We start from the raw sequence: 18,527 nt of genomic DNA, 5'->3' as shown, positions 1-18,527 counted from the left end.
CATGTCAGAGAGCAGAAATGGGTTTAATATCACCATTTGCTTTGAAGTTACAAACATTTGTATGGAAGAAATACTCTTTTTCCTGGAGCTTTCTTTAAATATATTTTTCTATATAAATAATATTCTAGAATATTATTCTAGAATATTATTTATTCTATTATTTATTTATACCTAAAAGCAGGTATAAGAGTGTGTGTGAGTCACACTAGCTGTCACGTTACAGCAGGTATAAGAGTGTGTGTGAGTTTAAGATATATATAGCGTGACGTGTAACTTCTACAAATTCTACTAGGTCTTTAGGAGAATATTTCACACACACTTCAGTGTAACACAGGATTACTGCAGATCAGAACAGACAGGAGTATAGATATGATTGACAGTTCCAGAGATGACGTTTCAATGGAAGCCGAATATGCAAATTTCAGAACGAGTCTCTCTTCAGTCTCCAGAACGAAATCGAGCAGGGACGTCAACCCTCAGGTGCAGTATACACACACACACACGTGATATGTTTTATTACATATAAGCTACATTGTAGACATAGGAAAATTTTATCGCAGTGCAGCTGAATTCTCCATCCTGATTAGTCAGAAGGTGTGGATTCTGTAGAAAAACCTCATCACAGTTGATACAGTGAAGTAGTTTGTAAAGAGATGTTTATTTAACATTTATGGAAGGAGTCTCAAGTTAAATTGCATTGTAATAATCAGAAGATGAGTTTCAGTGTTTTCCAGGTTATGTGCAGATGGGTCAGGTGATCCTCAATGCTGGGTGATCCTCAATTTTTCACATGATTGTTCATAGTAAAAATGCATGATTTGATTGCACAGTTAAAAAGCTCCTTTTTTGGTCTTATTAGATTCAATTGAGATTTGAGAGAGGAAGAGCGAGAAAGAGTAAGATATATATATATAATATGGAGAGAGAGAGAGAGAGAGAGAGACTGACTTTTCATGATCATTTGTTTAAACCCATTATTAGTTCACTACAGTAACTAGATAGATAGATTTTGTTCTTTTCCCCCCATGAATTAATTAATTTATCTATCATAAATTAATTAATTCATGGGGGGGGGCAAAAAACATAAACATCACTTACAACTTAGGTTTTTCATTTGATATCTGGTGCAAATAGCAGTTCAACACTTAAGACAGAGCACACTGCTTCCCCATAGCACCAAATCAGCTGGAAGTTTCCAAGATCATTCATGCTTTTATAAAACTTACGAGTCTCTGAAACATTTCTGTAGCATCCTCATATGTCACTTTGCTTTTTCTCCTGCTGTAGATAGACATTTATGTCTGGCCCAGGGTAAAAATTGATGAGATGAAACTTGAATTTTTCTTTTCTTGTGTATTTTATAATCAAAGATAAAAACCCGTGGGGTAAAAAACTGAGTCTAGAACAGTTTCAGAGCTTTTGGAGGAGGAGATCAGAGCTTTTGTCAAGGCTGGAGTAGTTCTTTCCATTACATCTAGCCAAGAACCATGGATAAGAGGCTTATCAAGAAGCCAGCGAAGTGATGAACAGTTCTCCTTCTGCACTCTGAAATGGTTAAAAACTTTAAAAATCCCTTGATAAAAAAGGTAATCCAGCTAGGTTTAGTTGTTTATTGTCCATTAAAAACAGGGATCTGTCCAGACCCCCTCCTCCCACTGAGTGCAGTATCCCTTTCCCAGCTGCTCTCCATGAGAGGGTCTCTGGACTGGTTAGGAGCTTCTGCACGAAACAAAGACAAAATGCTACAGTCCTGCTGGATAAGCGAATAGTCCTTGTACATTCTCTTCCTTGGGTAGGTATAGGATGCTTTGTGGTAACCAGTGCAACTTATCCCACCATCGTGAACTGCAGATCCACTAGTAGTTTTGGAGGAGTGTCGATGGTTAGGTGGCTTAGTGGTTAGCATGTTTGCCTTACACCTCCAGGGTCAGGGTTCGATTCCCATCTCCGCCTTGTGTGTGCGGAGTTTGCATGTTCTCCCCGTGCCTCGGGGGTTTTCGCCGGGTACTCCGGTTTCCTCCACCGGTCCAAAGACATGCATGGTTCTCTGGAAAATTGTCCGTAGTGTGTGAATGAGCGTGTGTGTGCCCTGCGATGGGTTGGCACTCCATCCAGGGTGTATCCTGCCTTGATGCCCGATGACGCCTGAGGCTCCCCGTGACCCGAGGTAGTTCGGATAAGCGGTAGAAAATGAGTGAGTGAATAATGTCAGTTAAAATATCCACATCTGTGTTCACCATAACAACATCATCTGCATAGGCCGATTCACAGTATGGGATGAATAGCCTAGAGATGTCCAAAATGTCTGGAATGTACATTGTCATGAATTAATCTGCCAGGCACAAGTACGTCTGGTCAAAGTGAATGACTTTCTCCATGACCTTTTTTTGAGAGCATCTTACAGTCTGTGCAAAGTGAAATAGGGCGCCAGTTCCTCAGATCTGTTTGATCACATTTCCAGGTTCTCAAGTTTTGTAGACAGGCAATAGTGACATATTTTAAATGTCACCATCTCAGGGCCCCCAGGGCCCCCATCATGACTTACTCTGTGCTCAAAGTGATGGTGAACAATTCCAGGATATGTTTTTTTTTATTGGTTGTTAAATCCTACCCATATACAATAGTGCTATTTTCTGATTGGCTATTGTGTAGCCTCTTTTTTTGATTGGCTGATAAGTGTCAGGCTCGACTAAGAATTCCAAGGGAGACGAGGTGCGGATCTAGACCTTTTTTAGGGTGGCTCCAGCCCCCATGTCTGTGATCTCAGCCACCCTAAAATTAAGTATAAAAAAGTATAATTTTTACTTTCATAAATAAACAATAAAAATTACGTTAAAATGCAGGACGCATCGTTGATTGGAAATAAAATTATTTATCACTTTGATCCAAGAGCGATTTTTTTTACTTTGCTTTTACGCGCGTGCGTTGTAGTCTTTCAAAAGTGCGTCAGCAGCTGTCTGCTTTATTTGAACGGAGAAGCACAGGTACGCGCAGCGTGCACGCGCAGTTGGAGCTGGAGGCATTTATCTATAACGTTAATCGACGGAAAGCCAAGACTGCAAACAAAAGCAGTGAAATGTCAATATAATTATTACCAGCGTTGATAGCACAATCAAAATATTAATGCAATTAAATAAAAATAACATTTATTGATTTGTCTTGTGAATATTTTTTAATGAATGCATTCATTGGACACACTGTTTGTAGAGAATACACACATACATGAACTGATCTGATGCAAGACTGGCATCATTACATCATGCATAAAATTTGTGTCCACTTTTGTCATTTAATAATACCATAACTTTTGGCTTACTATGTAGTCATATAATGTATAATATAAAACTCTTCTTGTTTTAAATTCTCACTGAGGGCTAAAACCTAAAGATTAAATCCTAGAACCGCCCCTGCTGCTGAATTGAATTAATTCCCTCTTTGAGATCAATGTTTAAGTTCTAATCTATGCAAGGCTGACTTTACACTGTCCTAATTGTTGAAAATTAGCACATTTACGGTGGCCGAGAAATGCAAAACAAAATAAAAAATAAAAATTTCAGAAAAACTGGAAAAATTAGTTTGTGAATGGAAATCTTACTGCTGATTGGACGATACATCTGTCCCTCAAGATATACAGGAAGTACAGCAGGCTGCGTTGAAAAAAAAAAAAACGTTTATAAATGTAAAAAAATGTATTGTGCTTTCTGTGGATTAAAATATGTAAAATTCCTGAAGTTCATGTGGAAGAAATCTGGAGGTTACAAAACGAATCACACAATATAAAGGCTAAAATTTTTTTAGAACCCTTCTCATTTCAATAATGGGGGAACATTGGGTTTAAGAGACAAAATACTATTAAGCCAGAAAAAAAGATAAATTAATTTTACCGTAAAGTATTTCTCTGTACCAAACTGATATTTCTCTTCAAAGTCACCATGTCTGTAATATAATTTATCCAAAAAGTGTTTTGCTGTGGAATTTTTTTAATAATTTCTGTTCAAAGTCAAAATCTGACTATTGTGGATATGGATATTTCAAAATGTTATTCACACATCTCACATCATTTCATATTCACCTATTCAATGCTCACAATAAAGATCATCCAATTATACTGTGGATTTTTAAAGTAATTGTTTATTAAATTTATAGACAATGCAATCAAAGCATTTTAATGCATTGCTAAATATGCTCACAATATAAACTGATTAAATATACTCCAGTAAAATTACTCCCAGCTTAGAGATGTTGGATCTCACTTGGCACCAACTCAGAATATACTAATTCAGCATTTATTCTGGCTGACAATCTTACTGCTGTGACTGCCTGTCCAGTGTTAAATGCATTGCATCATTTGAACCTTTTTTGTTTGTCTTTTAAGTCTGCAATGACAGCATCCTGATATAGAGAAATCAAATGGCTTTAGTGTATCTTAACCATCCACATACCACAGATACTTTGGTCCCATAGAGTTATAATGTTGAACAAATCTACGACGTGTCCTCTGCGCTGTCCCTTATGAATTAAGTTCTTGCAGCAAAATGCATAATGACGTCACATTAAACACACAATTTGTGTTTGTGCTGAAATCCTATGCATTAAGTGGAAGACTGGGCTATCACTAATCATTTATTATTGCCACAATAAGCAGGCTGACGGATGACGGACGAGTTATACTGGTCATGAGGGCCCGAATGCATTGATACCTTTTTCCAGATGGCAGAAGGGTGAAGAGTGTGTGTGGGGTGTGTGAGGGGTGTGTGGGGTGAAGAGTGTGTGTGAGGGGTGTGTGGGGTCATACACAATGCTGTTGGCTTTGCGGTGTGGGGTAAATGTCCATGATAGAGGGAAGAGACACTCCAATGATCTTCTCAGCTGTCCTCACTATCCGCTGCAGGGTCTTGTGATCTGAGATGGTGCAGTTCCCAAACCAAACAGTGATGCAGCTTCTCAGAATGCTCTCAATGGTCCCTCTGTAAAAGGTAGTCAGGATGGGGGGAGGGAGTCACCATTGGTTGCAGCCTCCCTGAAGATGTTCCAGTCAGTTCAGTCAAAGCAGTCCTGAAGAACAGAGGTGGCTCCTGCTGGCCAGGTTTGAGTAGTGGTCTGAGTAGACGAGGAGGGGGCGGGTCTCCGCACAACAGGGGGCGGGACTCCACACAACAGGGGGCGGGGCTCCGAGGCTGAGCCGCATCTCTGTGAAAACAAACACGCAGCAGTTATTAAACTCTCGCCGTGTATAAAAATTCTACTTTTTATAACAGAAAGTTTTATGAAATGAATACATTTAAAACATGACAAATGTCCTGTGCTGAAAGCTTCAGCCACATGATGGCTCCATGTGTTCTGTTACTGATCTGTTTATTCTACTTCTTCTAAATGAATTCTGCACTTCTCATTCCTGAATAAACTTTAGGAGATGGTCCTGGTGCTTTCTGGACTTCCTTCTGTGCCCTGTAACCTTCTTCACAACAATTGAACCTTTCTGCTTATTCTTGATGATCTGATAAATGGTTGTTTAAGGCGTAATATTACTAGCAGCCTATCTCCTTGATTCTGAATCCCTTTTTGTACAAAGCCATGATGACTACAGATGTTTCCATGCAGGTAACCATGTTTAACAGAGGAAGAAAAACTGAGGCAGTGGACTTTGAGAAAATTAATATTTGTGTCATTCTCATACAGTAACTTTTGTCCATGGCTGTAAACCGGTGCTCAGAAATGGACATCACTATAAACGAGTTATTTTCTGTCTGTGAGTGTGATCTAAAATGAGTCAGGATTCTGATGGGTGGCAGGGTGAGACGTGTGGTTAGTGGTTGAAGATAACGCATTTAGATTTGTGATGTTTATGAAGAAACACTTCTCTCACGTCAGAGAGCAGAAATGGGTTTAATATCACCATTTGCTTTGAAGATACAAACATTTGTATGGAAGAAATACTCTTTTTCCTGGAGCTTTCTATGAATATATTGCTCTAGTATTCTAGAGAAAAACAGAAATACTTCTGAAACTACAAATTCCTTTTGGAATGTTGCATTTTTCAGTCTTTCACTCAAAACACAGATGATGATTTTTTTTATACTAAAGAGACATTCAGATAGAAATACTTTAATTGTGTTTTACGTTGCTGTAGTTTACAACAGTTAAGAGTATAATCAGTGGTGTAGTTGGGGCCATACGCACGTATACGATAATTTACCCTCGTCTTTTCTTCCCTTTTAAATGCATCACTTTTTTTTTAAACTTTGTTGTAATTGGTTCATTTTTATTTGGATTCCGCCCCTTTCCCCGAACCCGACAGCTGTCGTGTACCAACTTCACCGAGCGTTTACAGGGAGGAGGGTTTACTTCATCAACAGAAGCTGGTGTCATGCTGAAGCAGTCAGGAAATATACTGTACGTGATTTACAATGTAATGGCTTCGGCTCAACTCAAGTGTGTTTTGAGGTTGTGTTTAAACCTGTTAAAATAAGAACATGCATTTCTTCAAAATAAGTGTTGGGGATGCAGAAGATGGGGATAGGTGGAGAGAGATGATTCGCTGTGGCGACACCTGAAGGGAAAAGCCGAAAGAAGAAGAAGATTCCTTCAAAATAAACTTTAGTTCTCTGGTTGGGCAGTAATCCGAATTGCCGATATGTCATGATTTGCTATATCTCAGTATTAAAATATATGCGCGCTGCACAGTACAGTTTAACGTTATTTATGTGTTAGATTGATAAATGTACATGAATGAGAAAATCGCTACATGCTTTAGTTTAAAGGGAATTATTATACTGTATGCAGTAAGTCACTGCTGTCTGTCATGCCAGGAATTGAGTTCTCTTTCGAAGTTTATTGCAGTAAAATGGTCAAATACACACAATATATTAAAGTTGTGATACAATTGATGCGTGTGTAATCCGTGCTTTTGTCTTAAAGTGACAGCAATCATTAATGTTAATGTTGATCTAACAACAAAAGGGTAAGAAATAAAATGACATAGAAGTTATTCAGACTTATTCAAATCATACCTACCAGATTATTCATGTTCACAAACGTCTGTATTTTCCTAAATGTAAATACATTTCATTGAAAGAAGCAGCTAACATTAGTAATGTCATGTGTTGTTTTAGTTTTAAGATGCCTAGATAAATTAGTTAGCTAACTAGATTATGTTGTTGACCATGATACTTTAACTAAGCATAGTTCAGGTGTAATTCTGACCATTTCTCATCTAGATCTATATCACATTAAATCACATTATATATTATGGGACAACATAGTAAGCCAAAAGTTATGGTATTATTTAAAATGACAAAAGTGGACACCAAAATTTTATGCATGATGTAATGATGCCAGTCTTGAATCAGATCAGTTCATGTATGTGTACATTCTCTACAAACAGTGTGTCCAATGAATGCAGTCATTAACAAACAAAAAATATTCACAAGATAAAGACCGAATCAATAAATGTTATTTTTAATTAGTATTGAATGGATTGTTTGCATTAATATTTTGTTTGTGCTACAACTCTGGTAATAAGAATAGTGAAATTTCACTGCTTTTGGTTGCCGTCTTTGTGTCTTTCCGCCGATTAACGTTATAGATAAACGCCTCCAGCTCTGACTGCGCGTACACGTTGCTCGTACCTGTGCTTCTCCGTTCAAATAAGGCAGACAGCTGATGACGCACTATTGAAAGACTACAACACACGTGTGTAAAAGCAAAGTAAAAAAACATCGCTCTTGGATCAAAGTGATAAATAATTTTCTTTCCCATCGAAGACATGTCCTGCATTTTAACGTAATTTTTATTGTTTATTTATGAAAGTAAAAATTATACTTATAGTTTTAGGTTGGCTGAGATCACAGACAGGGGGGCTGGAGCCACCCTAAAAAAGGACTAGAACCTCTCCTGGTGTCCAGAATAAGAGAAGCAGTGTAGGCCAGTTCTTTTCCAATTTATTAGAAAAGTCAGGCCAAAGTCAGAGCAGCACAGCCCAGACCTCCAGCACAGGCCAAAGTCAGACCAGCACAGCACAGACCTCCAGCACAGGCCAAAGTCAGACCAGCACAGCCCAGACCTCTAGCACAGCACAGACCTCCAGCACAGGCCAAAGTCAGACCAGCACAGCCCAGACCTCCAGCACAGGTCTCTCCAAAGAAAAAACTAAATTCATTTCATGACTTCATGAGTAGAAAAATATTATGTAGTTTATTATATAATAATACTACTACCTAATATTGGCTTAGTGGTTAGTACGTTTGCCTCACACCTCCAGGGTCTGGGTTCAATTTCCACCTCCGCCTTGTGTGTATGGAGTTTGCATGTTCTCTCTGTGCCTCGGGAGTTTCCTCTGGGTACTCCGGTTTCCTCCCCGGTCCAAAGACATGCATGGTAGGTTGATTGGCATCTCTGGAAAATTGTCCGTAGTGTGTGAGTGTGTGAGTGAATGAGAGCGTGTGTGTGCCCTGCGATGGGTTGGCACTCCATCCAGGGTGTATCCTGCCTGATGCCCGATGACGCCTGCACAGTGAGCCCGATGAGGCACAGGCTCCCCGTGACCAGAGGTAGTTCGGATAAAGCGGTAGAAAATGAATGAATACTACCTAATAATACTTCTCTCAGCATCACAAAGGTTGTGTGTTTGATTCCCAGGGAACACAAATACTGATAAAATGTATGTAACTCAAATGCACTGTAAATTTCTTTGGATAAAAATGTCTGCTAAAGGCATAAATGTTAATGTCATGTAAATGCAAACCGGGAACAGGGGGTTAACAGGGGCAGAGGTTGGCGGGGTAGTAGTATGGCCTACCACTTTTTTTTTTAAGGACTACATGACTGATTGTAATGGTTGCAATGTTTCTGAACAGGAAATGTGGTAAGTATCTTATAAATACATCACACATACATCACACATACACCACACCTACAGCACACATACAACACACATATGACAAACTCGAAGCCAAATATGGTAAAGATGACTGTGTGCCCTTACAAAGAAATGCCAATCTTCTAGAGCAGGGGTGTCAAACTCTGGCCTGTGGGCCAAATTTGGAGTAAGAGATGCAATTATATTTGGCCCGCGAGATCATATCAAATGTGCATTACAGCTGGCTAGCCGCATGCTCTGCTAATACTACAAATCCCAGAATGCACAAACCCGCCGATGACGTCACGTTCCAAAGCCTATTGGTCAGATTACACACGTGGTTCAGAGCGCGGTCACGCAGAGGGCGTTCCCATAGCGTTTCGACGCAGCTCGAGTTCCTCAGGGAACTAAAGTTAGTTTCCATATGAAAAAGGATAAACATTACATATCAGTTGCAGTTCATTTTTCAATAAATATTCAGTTTGGCCCATGACTTTATCTCAGTTTTATATTTTGGCCCACTGTGAATTTGAGTTTGACTCCCCTGTAATAGATGAACTTTTGTATGTCTGCTCACTCATAACCTCAAAAATGACACTTGTGCAGCCAGCAGAGACAAAACAACACAACACACACCACAGTGTTGCACTTCCTTCCTTCGCTGCTTAAATATATCTCTGACATACTCACACACTCAGACACACACACACACACACACACTCATACCCACTATAGCGTGACAGCTATATATCGTTATGTGTAATTTCAAATTCTACTAGGCTTTTAGGAGAATATTTCACACACACTCGAGTTTAACACAGGATTACTGCAGAGATCAGAACAGACAGGAGTATAGATATGATTGACAGTTCCAGAGATGACGTTTCAATGGAAGCCGAATATGCAAATTGGGAGAAACCCCGTCTCCAGAACGTAAACAAGCAGGGACGTCAACCCTCAGGTGCAGTATACACACACACACACACACACACACACACACACACACACACACACAAACGTGATATGTTTTATTACATATAAGCTACATTGTAGAATGAGTTAAATTCTATCCCAGGGCAGCTGAATTCTCCATCCTGATTGGTCATTGATATGGTGAAGTCGTTTCTTTAACATTTATGGAAGGAGTCTCAAGTTAAAGTGCTTTGTAATAATCAGAAGATGAGTTTCAGTGTTTTCCAGGTTTTGGAGAAACTCATGTCATCTTTATGATGGAAATTGATACAGAACATAGTTGTTTATAGTAAAAATATATGATTTGATTGCACAGATTAAAAAGCTTCTTTTTTCGTCTAGCTTAAATTTAGATCTGTGAAAAAGGTGGGGGGTGAAAGAGAGAGAGGAGGGAGGGAAAGAGAGAGAGTGAAAGAGAGGTGGAGGGAGAGAGAGAGAGAGAAAGGGAAAGAGAGAGTGAAAGAGAGAGATGAGGGAGGGAAAGAGAGAGAGTGAAAGGGAAAGAGATAGAGAGAAAGAGAGAGAGAGGGAAAGAGAGAGAGAGAGAGAGAGAGAGAGAGGTGCTATAACAGTTGAGAACAGTATTTAGTGTCGTTCTTTAATTATGCTTCACCTTCACCCCTAAATAAGGAAGAAATCATGAGAAAACTAATAACATCTCAGCCTCATGTGGATGATGATAATGTAGTTGTAAACCATTTCCTTTCTTATGAAGAAGCCACCATCGTGGTTTCTGAAGTAAATCGTACCATAATCTTCTGTCTAAATCTTTAATCTTGGCACAAGATGGGTAACCCACTGCTAACAATGTCACCAAGAAGTTTTTTATGCTCGTAATTATCAGGATAGACTAAAAATAATACTGAAAGGCAGACCAAAACCAAAATGAATATAAAACAAGGAATTCTGAACTCGGGTGCCAATAAAGTTGGCTTGGTAGAGTAGAATTTATTGGCTGTGTTTATTATTAGTTTTCAATTGTTCCACATCAGTCACAACAAACCAAATACAGGAATTCATTTTTTCTGTAGTTTTAATCTCTAATACATTTATATCAGTCAAATCTGCTGTGGTATAAGAGGAATAAAACTCTTACTGTTAGTCTGCTTCATGACTGGGGTAATGAGGGTGACATGGGTAATGAGAGTGACACTGGGAATCGGATAGCATGGCCGAAGGGTGTGAAGGGTTAATGGGGTGACCTGAGTGATATGGGTGACATGAGTGACCGGGGTGATGGGGTGACAGAGGTGCAGAGGTGTTGAATCATATGCACACTTATTTGACCATACTGTGTATATGTAGTTTATGTGATAAAATGATATTTATGAATTATATAATAATTGATGATTAAATGTCAAAATTAATCTTCAACTCAAGCTTATCTTGAAGTTTTATTTATGTTTTTGTGGTTTCGCCAAAAAAAAACTGTTCTGGTCGTCTGCGTTCGATACTAAATCACAATATTCTGGATGGGTTCCCTTTTGGATCTGGATCTTCTCAAGGTTCTTCCTCATATCATCTCATGGAGCTCATTAGAGATAAATTTAAAAAAATAAAATTTGAAACTTCATTCATTCATTCATTCATTCATTTTCTACCGCTTATCCGAGCTACCTTGGGTCACGGGGAGCCTGTGCCTATCTCAGGCGTCATCGGGCATCAAGGCAGGATACACCCTGGACGGAGGGCCAACCCATCACAGGGCAATTTGAAACTTTGTTATTTTTATTCTGTATATTTCTGTAAAGCTGCTTTGTGACAGTGTCTATTGTTAAATGCCGCATACAAAGAAAATACAAGAAAAAAGAAGTTACACTTAAAAAGAGAGTTGATGAAGTATAGTGTTAAAGCTTGTACAGTGTCTCGTTAGGGATTTTATTCTCATGCCACACTGGACGTCCTGGAGACATTTTAAATGTGCTATCATGTCTAAAAGTACTGTGTCTTTGTCTAACCCCACTGTAGGAGGTGTTGGGACATGGAGCAGATCTTCCAGGTTGTTGGCAGTGTTTGCAGTGTGTGTAGCACTGCTGTGTGTTCTCCTGCTGAGCTTCACTATAGTGCAGTCTGTGAAACTCAATGATATGACCGGAGAAAGAGACCGGTTGCAGATCAGTTATGACAACGTGAGTGTTGAGAGAGACCAGCTTCAAGGTGAGAGAGACCAGCTTCAGGGTGAGAGAGATGAATTGCAGAAGTGGAGTAAGATGTGGAGTAAGTAGCCACATATCCTCATCATTATCATCCATTACATAATAATCTTACAATAATCTGTGGAATTTCTATTGTGTTTCATTTTCTTCCTTATTTGTTATTTTGTTTTGCACTTCTTGGCCACCGTACACACACATTCCATAAGAACTCTCCCAATTTTGATATTCTGTATGATAAACACTGACCAAACTCAACCATGTCAGCAAATTATTAATAGAGCAAATGTCTAGTATTTCCTAGAAACAGGGAAATTTAAAGAGCCGATAAAGGATCAGTGGAATTTTTGATCAGACATTGTTGCAGTTCTTTTTGAGGAACTTAACTTCTTTCTTCTTTCCAAGTCCCCCCCACACGCACACACACACACACACCTGCACGGGCAAAAGTGTCTGCTATTGTTCATTCACTGTGAACAGGAACACAATCCACCTAAAATACCATCTATATATGAACTAAAATAGTCTGCATGTGTGGAAGTGAAACTGCAAAATGAACAGATTCACTTCTGACTTCTATGACCAAGAAAAACGACTTTACACAGACACTAACCAGGAAATGGTTGTGAAAATACTGAGAAACAATACTCAAGTATCAAGAAAATATTAATTATAAAAAAGTTTTTATTAACTGATTATATTAATGTTAGTCATGTTAGCTCATTATAGACAGTTAATGTAGCAAATTAGTGAAACCAATACTTTTTCAGATCAAGGTAGGTGGAATTCTCAGTGGACACAGATGCAGAAAGATGGAGCTAGATAGTGGTAGATTGGGGTAGATGTTGTTAGATGGTATTATATGGAGTTAGATGGCATTAGATGATGTTGATAGATGAAGTCAAATTGAGTCAGATGGAGATAAATTGAGGTATATGGAGACAGATAGAGATAGAGGGAGTTAAATAGATGTTTGTCCTCAATATCCTCAATACAGTCCAGGGCCTTCACATCTTTTCCATCTTCACACACAGTGTTAATAACATTATGTAGCAGATGAGAAACTGCCACGATTCTTAATGGTTTAAACAAAATTTATTATAAATTAATTAATTATATCAGTAGCATCTAATTGTAGAATGTCAGTAGTTTGTACACATGAATGAATCTAATTTAGTATCAAAGTCAGGGTGAGGCTGTGAGCTTTATAGTGACTGATGACAAAATGGATCACTGTAATTGGGCTTCAATCTGATCACTATGTGAAGCACCAAAACAGATCAGGGGATCTAGCTGAATTGTGCACATTCATTGGAAGACTGGGCTATCGCTAATCATTTATCACTGTCACGATAAGCAGGCTGACGGATAACGGACGAGCGATATAAGCAAAACTCTGACCAATGAGAGAACAGTTTACTGACCCATGACATCCATGTGAGCTTTGAATTGAGCTGAAGAGAAAGTGCAACGTTGTAAAAATTTAAGTTCCTCGTTTTATTTACAAAGTACAGATCTATATGTCTTTAAAAACAACCTTAGACCACAGAGAACATCAAAATTATGCTAAATAAGGCCATCCCTAAAAATATTTTGGTTTGCAGTAACAGTAAAAAAAAAAAAGGGGGGGGGGGGTCGGTAGGTAGGTCTTTTTTTTTTTCAAGTTTCAATGTACAATTTTGGTGATGGTGATTACGTAGGTATGACTTTAAACAAATTAGCATATCGTGACGTCACTGACTGGGTCTTCAACCCATGCCTTCGGGCGCATCATGATGCTGGACAGTTTTTTCCAGAACTTCGTGCCTATGGAATAAAAACAGTCAACAATAATTGTACGTAATTCAAAGCATTTGTGTGTAAATTTTAATTTTGCGGAGTTGGATCCCAAAATCTACGGCTACGACAGTTTACAGATACGAGATTTTGTGTGTTTGTTCAAATACAACTCCAAAATGTACGACTATGACAGTTTACACACACAACGCTTGTTTTCACAACACCTCTTTTTCACACACTGTCAAAAATACGTCATCACCTTCACAGGCATTACTATCAAAAGGAAGACGAATCGATTCCACGAAGTGCGCATGCGCCCCGCACTCTTTTAAACCACTGGCGCCGAAATGGCGGATCAGCAGCCAAGCGCTCACTCATCGTCTCAGGTAAGTTGGTTTTTCCTTCCAAATTCGGACGTGTTTAAGGGTTAGTTATCACTAATAACAGAGAGGAGTAATATTACAGATATAGGTTAACTATAGTAAGTAAGATTACTGGATAAGGGCGTCTGCCAAATGCTGTAAATGTAAGATTAGCTCTCAGAGTAAGGTTACATTAGGTGCTTAAGTTAACACTTAAAATTGCTAATTCTTTTATGTAGGCCTATCTCATCACGCTACAGACTGCAGTGATGACCTCCTAAACAGCTGTATTCTTTAAGCACATAATGTAACCTTACTCTGAGAGCTAATCTTACTTACTATAGTTAACCTATATCTGTAATATTACTCCTCTCTGTTATTAGTGATAACTAACCCTTAAACATGTCCGAATTTGGAAGGAAAAACCAACTTACCTGAGACGATGAGCAGTGTTGTAATGTAACGGAGTAATAATACTGTACTGTAGAAATGTCACATATCTGTACTTTACTTCGCTATTTAAATTTGTCAACTTTCACTTTTACTCCACTACATTTCCTAGATAAAATGTATACTTTTACTCCGTTATATTTCCACTAAGCATCTTCGTTACTCGTTACTACAAAATAAAATCAGAAGAAATGTGTGCGACTGTAATAAGGGAGGTTTGGTGAATCACTGCTCCTATAGAGTGTCACTGCACGTCCGCGCGCTACGGAAAAGCACAGGTACGCGCAGCGTGCACGCGCAGTCAGAGCAGGAGGCGTTAATGTATAACGTTAATCGGAAAGCTGCAAATAAGGCAACCAAAAGCAGTGAAATTTCACTATTCTTATTACCAGAGTTGTAGCACAAACAAAGTATTAATGCAAACAATCCATACAATACTAAATAAAAATAACATTTATTGATTTGGTCTTTATCTGGTGAATATTAGTTTATTAATGACTGCATTCATCGGACACACTGTTTGTAGAGAATGCACACAGACATTAACTGATCTGATTCAAGACTGATATCATTACATCATGCATAAAATTTTGGTGTCCACTTTTGCCATTTAATAATACCATAACTTTTGGCTTACTATGTAGTCATATAATATATAATATAAAACTCTTCTTGTTTTAAATTCTCACTGAGAGCTAAAACCCCTAAAGATGAAACCCCAGAACCGCCCCTGCTCTTATGCCTACAGAAAATCACTGCCATTTTACTTTTACTTCAAATACTTAAGTACATTAAATATCAGAAAATGACTTGATACTTAAGAACAGTAAATATCAGATACTTTAAGACTTTTACTTGACTAGTATTCTAAAAGGTGACTTTCTACCAAAGTCTTTTTGTAGTATGATACTTGTACTTTTACTAAAGTATTGCTTTCTAATACTTTATACAACACTGACGATGAGTGAGCGCTTGGCTGCTGATCCGCCATTTCGGCGCCAGTGGTTTAAAAGAGTGCGGGGCGCATGCGCACTTCGTGGAATCGATTCATCTTCCCTCGGATAGTAATGCCTGTGAACGTGATGACGTATTTTTGACAGTTGTTTCGCAGACCGTTTTCGTGTGTAAAAAAGAGGTGTTGTGAAAACAAGCGTTGTGTGTGTAAACGGTCATAGTCGTACATTTTGGAGTTGTATTTGAACAAACACACAAAATCTCGTATCTGTAAACTGTCGTGGCTGTAAATTTTGGGATCCAACTCCACAAAATTAAAATTTACACACAAATGCTTTGAATTACGTACAATTATTATTGACTGTTTTTATTCCATACGTGCCAAGTTAAAGCAGTGTCGAGCTGTTTTAATGAATTTTCTAGATGTATTATGGCACCCGAACCCGTATGACTTTGAACGGAGACCGCGAACATGTAGTTTACTGCAGCCGCAGTGCGAACCGTTGTCTCTGACAGTGAAGGAGAGAACGAGACGAAGCGAACGCACAGGCCATAGTGTGACATCCGGTAACCAATAGTGTAAACATAGATGACGTCACGGGTTTTTATTTAAAAGAAAGAACGTAGCCTTCGTTTGTATGTAGGCCTAGGCAATTTATATATTTACAATACTTACTAAAATATAATTAATATTATTTTATTGCTTTTGTATTAGTTGTTTGAAGAGTAAAAATAAAAATGTGAGTCGGTCCTAAATTGACAGGGTCGGTCGGGTTACGGCAAGCAAGAATATTTTTAAGGATGGCCTAAATGTTGTTTATTTCTGTCTGTAAATACACTATTCGCCTCTGCAGATTATACCATCCAGCAAAGACTAAAGTATTTCACCACAAAGAAGACGAGCTGGAGCAAAGCTAGAGAGGAATGCAGATCGAAAGGAGCCGACCTGGTGATCATCAACAGCCGAGAAGAACAGGTCATCATTCTCATCTTTTATCATTAGACTGACTTTTCCATGTCAGTTTGATTAATAATTTATCGTACTGTTGCTCTTACAGGAATATATCAGTAAAACGGTTATTGCTGAGGCTTGGATTGGTCTACATGACACTGTTCAGGAAGGGAAGTGGATGTGGGTGGACGGTACAGAAGTGACCAAAAAGTAATTACTCACCATACAGATCTTATTCTCAGCTTTATGTGTGAAGAAAACAGGATGTTCTGACTCCTCATGTTTGCAGGTTTTGGTGGAAAGGAGAACCTAATGACTACGATGGAAAAGAGGACTGCGCTGCAACTGGCAGCAGATTTGCTAAAGATGAACTTACAACATGGGCTGATTATTCATGTGAAACTGATTTGCATGCAATTTGCGAAAAAACAGCAAATATTTAGAGCAGTTTTATTTCAAGAAAAATCAGTATTTTGTTAATCGGGGTCAACAAAGCCATCGTTTAAGCCAAATTCATCTAGTTTTTTTTTTCATCTAGTTAATATTCTTGCAGGAGAGTGATCAGATTTTAAAAATAAAGAATCTGAAATCTGTAAAATCAAATTCTGTAGTCTAAATGAAAAGGGGAAGAAAATGGGGATAATAGTCGTACCGGGAAATGATTAAACGAGAACTTACAGTGAAAAAAAAAGCCAGACTCTCTTTCCATGTTAGGATAGTTTCAGGGTTTTTTTTTTTTTTTTGTGTAAGACCTATGTAAATGTGCCAGATGTAGTTGGGCTGCACATTTATTTGAGACCAGGCAACCCTGTTTTTCCCACAAAAAAAAAAAAAGGAGTCAAAATTATTCCACAGACATTCTGACCAGTCAGATTCCCTATGTCATTATCACACATTACTTTAATATCTCTGTGCTTTTTGCTTGAGTTTCTCACTAAATGATGAATTGATATTACTGAGAGATTGGCTCTCATATGCCTTTAAACTTCTTTTTCCCCAGAAGCCAAGAAACATTGAGTTTTCTTCTGTTTTGTTGGTGATTATGTTGATCATTGAATGTCTTTGTCATGTCTCACTCCACACTGGTGTTAATATGAAGCTCGTATGAAAGTAGACACACAGAACTTTAACAATTTGTAGTGTTTTATCACTATTTCTCTTTTTCAATAAGGGAACTATATATGGTTAAATATATGTGGTTAGTTTTTTTTTCACAAATGTTTGTATGGTTGTAAGTGGAGATTTGCAAAATGAACATTTTTTGTTTTTTTTTTCCTAATAATCTATGGTAGAGAATGAGTATATTAATATAATATCTTCATAGCCTGAGCTTCACAGTAAACACTCAGGAGTTAAAGAATTTGTAACAAACCCATTTCTGCTCTCTGAGATGCTCCAAGTGTTTATAATCAGCTCAAATGTTCTCTTCAGCCACTACAACTCAGTCTAATGTTATCAACAGAGGAAAATCACACGTCTCACACTGAAAGACAACAGAGTCCTGATTTATTTTAGATCAGACTAACAGTCATAAAAACGTTTATTTGTTTATAATGAATTAAAATGTCCCATAAGTCAACACCAGTTTAACTGGAGAAAAGGGTTAATTAAAATGTTTTATTTCATAAAACTTCTACTTTTTAGAACAGAAAGTTTTATTAAATAAATAAATTTAAAACATGAAAAATGTCCTGTGTTGAAATCTTCAGCCACATGATGGCTCCATGTGCTCTGTTACTGATCTGTTCATTCTACTTCTTCTAAATGAATTCTGCACTTACAGTCGTATGCAAAAGTTTAGGAAACCCACAAAGTTCCATGTTTTTCATTTATAAATATTTGGGTGTTTGGATCAGCAACTTCGTTTTGATCTATCAAATAACTGAAGGACACTAAAGTAATATTTCAGTAGTGAAACTAGGTTTATTGGATTAACAGAAAATGTGCAATATGCATCAAAACAAAATTAGACAGGTGCATAAATTTGGGCACCCTTGCCATTTTGTTGATTTGAATAGCTGTAACTACTTAGCACTGATTAATTGGAA

The 18,527-nt window shown here is 38.0% G+C and overlaps 1 protein-coding gene across 2 annotated transcripts in view; it reads left to right on the top strand.

The window, feature by feature from the left end:
- LOC113662809 (hepatic lectin-like) overlaps positions 1-17,957 on the top strand; it is a 37,661-nt gene extending 19,704 nt beyond the window's left edge. Inside the window, exons 1-5 of one of the 2 annotated variants that reach the window (XM_027177938.2) lie at positions 9,519-9,818; positions 11,798-12,046; positions 16,382-16,503; positions 16,586-16,689; positions 16,769-17,957. In XM_027177938.2, the coding sequence (XP_027033739.1) occupies positions 9,716-9,818; positions 11,798-12,046; positions 16,382-16,503; positions 16,586-16,689; positions 16,769-16,922 (732 nt within the window). In that variant the 5' untranslated portion in view covers positions 9,519-9,715 and the 3' untranslated portion in view covers positions 16,923-17,957. Of the gene's footprint in view, positions 1-9,518; positions 9,819-11,797; positions 12,047-16,381; positions 16,504-16,585; positions 16,690-16,768 lie in introns of those variants that run through there. The other variant, XM_047816782.1, reaches the window with a different exon arrangement.
- Positions 17,958-18,527: the final 570 nt, after the last annotated feature.

Source organism: Tachysurus fulvidraco, chromosome 7 (assembly GCF_022655615.1).
Source record: "Tachysurus fulvidraco isolate hzauxx_2018 chromosome 7, HZAU_PFXX_2.0, whole genome shotgun sequence".
Lineage (NCBI taxonomy): Eukaryota > Metazoa > Chordata > Actinopteri > Siluriformes > Bagridae > Tachysurus > Tachysurus fulvidraco.
Note: the sequence above shows the minus strand (reverse complement) of the source record. Positions and strands in the feature narration are given on the sequence as shown.